Raw genomic sequence first — 5,096 nt, forward strand, 5'->3', positions numbered from 1 at the left:
AGGAGGGAGCAACTGTTTCATGCGCATATCCACAGACAAGTGAGGAAGAGAGACAAACCCATGCAGGCCAGGCAGCAGACTGGGATGCGTATGTCCAATACGCCGCGTGGGGCTGTAGAGGTACTCGGAGCAGACCATGGCGCCGTGAAGGAGGCGTCTCAAATCCTTCAAGTGAGAGACGGCGCGACGACCAATCGACGCACCATCTGCCATGCCGCACCTGCTGCATCCGCCCTCCAGAACGTGAGCTAGCGGGCTTGGAACTCGACGAGGGAGAAGAAGAGTATGTGGATCCACAGGTGGAAGTTCGGATGGATCGACCGAATCTGGGCAAGGCACGCTAGAGATCGTGGGATTCGCTGGAATCGGGCAGAGCGATGCGTCGAGAGAAGAGATGGGGAACAGGAAGCGGAGGGGAATTGCGGGAAGAAAAACGACAGTCATTTTTTTATTACGTGGGTCCCACGTATCGAGCCGAGCTCGTTCTCTACGCATTGTGAACGAAGGAACAGCTGACGACCCTACAGTCTATACACTGGAGCTGCTCTTAGCCCCACGAAGCTTGCCAAGACTCAGCTAACTGGCAGTCAGCATCCAAACGGGCCTGCCGTTGGCCTCCTCGCCCGCATGGCCGCATCCCCGTACACACTGGCGGACTGGCCCATATACAGGGAGAAACAATTGGGAGGAACTGAGGAAGGCGAAGAGTCGGAACAGAACAGGAAGCCACAACCAGCAAGCAACACGACAGAGGCTGCACTCAGCTCTGTTATAGTGTACAGTGTATCATCACCTCACCAATCGAAGTCGAAGCTAGAAAGTATGACCTCCTCCGCCAATCTGGCCGGTGGAGGCGACGGCGCGGCTGGGCACGGCGGCCTGGGAATGCATGCTGGCGGCGGCAGATCTGTCGACGGGAATGGTAAGTGATTTCCTGGGATTTTTTCTATCCCATCACGTCGCTAGCACTCCCCATTTGTCTGCACTAGTAGTCGATCTACTTTCCCCCATTGATATCCGTGGCTAAGATTGGTGGGAGCACTGATATACAATCTGAAATTCTTATCCGTGTGCTGCATGATAAATAATACTCCTACCAAGTTACAGTACTGACCTGTCGTGACATTGGTGTTCTTGGATTGGCTGTGGATTTTGCTGGCCGTTAGCTAGAATCCGATCTCGGTCCACTGGGGATTATAGCTCAGCTACCACCTACCAGATGGCATTTGTTGCTGGTATATGCGACAGTTAATAGGAAATACTGAAAGGAGAGGAGTACTAGACTGAAGCCCGGCCCATGCTCTTAGTCAAGCATGCATGCATTTCGTACTACTGAGAGAATAGAGCATATTGTTTCTGTTACCATGTCAAGAAATTCAGCAGACCTGTGGCAGGGTATCTAATCCTAAGACCTTTGGATTGCATAGGTACTCCTGCAGGTGTATGTTGGACTCTTGGAAGAGAATCGGAAAGTAGAAAGAGAAAAGCAGCAGTGGTGCCTACCGAAACTGACTACTTGATGGGAAATGAAGGTAGGTGCAAAATTCGTGTCTGTAAAAACCGTTTTGATCTTCACTCTTTCACATGTCATTTTTCTGTGTTTAGAAGATTTCAATGTATCGAACGAGGACTCTTATAGGATTTCCAGGGAGATTGAGGATTTAAGGTTTCAGTTGGCTCTGAAAAAGAAAGAGCTTAAGTGCTATCAGCAGAACAAGAAGCTGAGGGTTGAGCTGGATCTGAAGGTGAAAGAAGTGGAGTGCCTAAGGAAGGAAAATGAGGAGCTGAAAGCCCAGAACAAGGACCTCCAAAACAATGCATGCTTTCAACTTTCAAGTTACACCTGCTGGTATCACAAATGCTTCTGTACATGTACAGAAACAAATGATTATTCTTTTGCAGGACACCTTATAGTCACATACAATTAATGCCTTTCTTATGTAAGCTTAAGCAACTGATCTGTAGTCTGTCTATGTTTTGAGAGGGTACATGTCTACATGAATACATTATATGCCGCTAACCACTGGAAAATACATGGTGCTTCTACTTTATCTTCTTTAACTTTGTCAACTTCCACTAGGCTGTCTAGATTTTGTTTTTTGAAATTGTAGATGTGAATACTGAAACTATCCATATTGTCTATTTTAAACCTCAGATCAGAACTGGGCAGGTGGATCTGAAGTTATCCATATAATTTGTTTTAAACCTCAAATCAAAACGGATTAAATAAAAGGAGATGAAAATTACTTCAGTCAAGTGGTAAAGAAAAATTTTAGTATCCATGAATCAGTTCCTTGCTGGTGGTAAAGTTAGGAACTTAGGATTGAAGAGTCTTGTTTTCAACAATACTGAAGGTCAATGAAATTCACCTACATTATGAAGGAAAAACAGGAAGGTCTTATTGGCTATTGATGTCTGTTTTTTCTCCCTATACTGTTCTAGATTGTAGAAATATTGGACAGTCAGATTGAGTCTAAGAAGAGATATCTTCAACAATCAGAGAGCTGGAGGACAAGATTGGAACTATCAAATGCACGGCTCGAGGAGGAAATTAAAAATCTGTATGAGGGAAATAGTGAAGGTTCGCAATGTTATTTCATGCTTATGTTGGGTGTGCATAGAGTTATCAACATCTCAAGTTAATTTGCCGATTTGACATTTAGGAAACTAAATCAATGCATAAGTTGTGTTTTTTTATACTTGTGAACTGTAATTGATGCTAAAGTTCGAAAATTACTTTTTCTATTACCAGTTAGACTTACTGGGTTTACCTTTGCATGTGTGCATTAGCTCATATAGTTTCTGCCATTTGATTTAAGAAATATAATCCTTGATATTTTAATTGATCAGAGAAACAGTTACTTACTGGGTTTGCCTTGTTGTCCTTTTCCCTGAAACCCGTGGTGAGTCCTTTGACGTGGTCGTCGTGTGATTTGGACAGGACTTGACGGCAGGCTCGCGGCGGAGATGACGAAGAGCCGCAGCCTGGAGAAGGAGCTCGGCGAGGTGGAGGCCACCCTCCTAAAGGAGAGCGATGAGCACGATCTCCTGCGCGCCGCCGTCGGGGTGGTCTTCAATGACCTGGAGGTGACACGGCCGGAGGGAACCAGCTCACTTGCGGCCTGTGCCGTAGATATCACGGCGCGGGTGCGCCAGCTCGAGGAGAACGTTTTTCACGCCGGGATCACCCAAGCCTTTGCTATTGCCCGCTCTCATTATGCGGAGAGCATTGACTTGGAGACAATGAGCCTCGGCTTCGCGCCTGACTACGAAGACTTCGAGCTGGATGAGATTGAGAAGGCGGTGACTCCTATTGCGCGGAACCTGGCGGACAGGATGAAAGACATAGTTCTCCCCCAGAGGGGATAGTTAGTCGAATGGGTCTGATAGACATTATCTGTAATCTGTGGACAAGTGCCGTCCCCTTTGTATCTTAAAAACAGATTCGTAATTTCATTTCGTTAAACAAATTCATAATTTCGTTTCATTTGATTGAACTTGCTTCCTTCCCTTTTTGTATTCGAAAAAGGGGCTCATGCAATTTGATCCTTCCGTTCGTTAAGACCGTCGGGCCCGAGGTGTGTAAGAGGGAAACTTCAATTATGTAGGTGAGCAAAGTTATCGTAGTCGTTGGGGCGTGGGTTTTTTGCAGTCTGACCAGACATGCTCGGTTATTCGTTTCCACAAACCTTGCCACTAACCTTATCGTGAGGAAGAGGTCCGACGCAGCGACTGTTTCGAAAAAAGGGGTGTATTTATACCTTTACCTAGCCCCCTGAGTGAGATCCGACCCCTTGCGGTTTGTTGGGGTCGAATGTCACTGAAGACCGAAGAGAGGATAGCGAAACTACTCTTGTATTCGCACGTACCCCTTCCTTAGGATTTTAGCTATCATTCTGCGACCGTGCGTTTGGTCTCCTTGCAAGTCCAACCTTCCCCGAGCCCTCACGCGTGGCGGGGATTCGGTCAAGGGTCGGCTCGTTTTTGTGATTGTCGCCCCGTCGTGGTTTCCGCAACCGAAGGAGTTGAGGTGACGTCACTTGCCTCGATGGCTCGAGTGACGTGCTCTGCGAGCTCGCTAATGGGCATGTTCGAACGGAATCCGGTCCCGTTGCTCATGACGGGGTTGGCAAAACCCTCATGTGGCATTCCGTTGCTTCTTAACCTGCCTTCCAACAGATTCCCCCTCAATGGGGATTCTATGGGCTCGGCTAAAGGCTAGATCGAACGAGAAGTTTGAGATGACCCTATCCGCCTCTATGCGATGTTGGGCGAAGGTCGCTGAGGCTCATCTATGTTTTCTCCCTAGGCTCTTGTTTGACGTGAGGCGGCCTTGGGCCCTCCACGGGCCAGCCTTCGAACCTTGGTCTCTCGATCTAGGATCGGGTGGCTCGAGCCCCCGAGCCCCATGGGGTTCGGAAGGGGTCGGCCTTGTTTCATGAGTCACCCCATCCTCAATTTCTACAACTAGAGGGGTTGAGCTAACGACACTTGCATCGACGGCTCGAGTGTCGCACTCGATGAGCTCGATAACGGGCACGTTCAAGTGGAATCCGGGTCCATCATCCGCTAACGGGGTCGGCATAGCCCTCATGTGGCATTCCACTACTTCTTAACCCGCCTCTCGGCAGATGCCCTAGCCGTTCGATAGGCTTGGGTGGCCCATTGGCCTCTCCTCGATGGAGATTCTGTGGGCTTGGCTCGAGGTTAGAATCGAACGAGAAAGGTCGAGATGTCCCTATCCGCTTCGAGCGGGGTCAGGGCAAGGCCGCTAGGGCTCATCTCGGTTTTTCTCCCTTGGCTCTGTTTGACGCAAGGCGGCCTCGAGCCCTTCGCGGGTCGGCCTTCGAACCTCGATCGATTGTCGTTCATATCGAATGAGACGACTACCACTTCGTGATGCGACGCGAAGCGTTGTGATGCGGCAATCGCATGTGCAATGCTTGAATGTACGGGATGACTGAATGAACGAGTATATGAATGATCATAGTTAAGAAAAATGGGGATTGGTGATGTTACCTCGGTGGCATGAGTGACAAGGAACTCTTATCGGACATGTCCATGTGGGGTTCAGGGTCTGATGTTTGCGACAGGGC

At 48.6% G+C, this 5,096-nt stretch overlaps 1 protein-coding gene across 5 annotated transcripts; it reads left to right on the plus strand.

Moving 5' to 3' along the window:
• The first annotated feature begins 712 nt into the window (after window positions 1–712).
• LOC136457776 (uncharacterized) lies at window positions 713–3,450 on the plus strand. Of its 5 annotated transcripts, none has more exons than XR_010759806.1 (5): window positions 713–922; window positions 1,428–1,532; window positions 1,606–1,849; window positions 2,501–2,581; window positions 2,942–3,450. XR_010759806.1 is itself a non-coding variant. In XM_066457786.1 (5 exons), exons 3-5 carry the CDS (start codon window positions 1,820–1,822, stop codon window positions 3,367–3,369), a joined length of 597 nt encoding a protein of 198 aa, XP_066313883.1. In that variant the 5' UTR covers window positions 713–922; window positions 1,428–1,532; window positions 1,606–1,819; the 3' UTR covers window positions 3,370–3,450. The 5 variants fall into 5 exon arrangements, 4 of the variants coding, with proteins under 4 accessions (XP_066313883.1, XP_066313884.1, XP_066313882.1 ...); XM_066457786.1 differs by having other exon boundaries at window positions 2,443–2,581; XM_066457787.1 differs by having other exon boundaries at window positions 1,609–1,849; window positions 2,443–2,581.
• The last annotated feature ends 1,646 nt before the right edge of the window (window positions 3,451–5,096 follow it).

This window comes from Miscanthus floridulus, chromosome 6, assembly GCF_019320115.1.
Source record: "Miscanthus floridulus cultivar M001 chromosome 6, ASM1932011v1, whole genome shotgun sequence".
Taxonomy (NCBI): Eukaryota; Viridiplantae; Streptophyta; class Magnoliopsida; order Poales; family Poaceae; genus Miscanthus; species Miscanthus floridulus.

What these genes read in the sequence shown, in the direction of transcription:
- LOC136457776 (XM_066457785.1), top strand. Translation starts at nt 1,820, where the DNA reads ATGCTTTCAACTTTCAAGTTACACCTGCTG. An exon ending in CTTTCAAGTTACACCTGCTG is followed by an intron (nt 1,850 to 2,442) that starts GTATCACAAATG and finishes ATACTGTTCTAG; the next exon opens with ATTGTAGAAATATTGGACAG. An exon ending in GTATGAGGGAAATAGTGAAG is followed by an intron (nt 2,582 to 2,941) that starts GTTCGCAATGTT and finishes TGATTTGGACAG; the next exon opens with GACTTGACGGCAGGCTCGCG.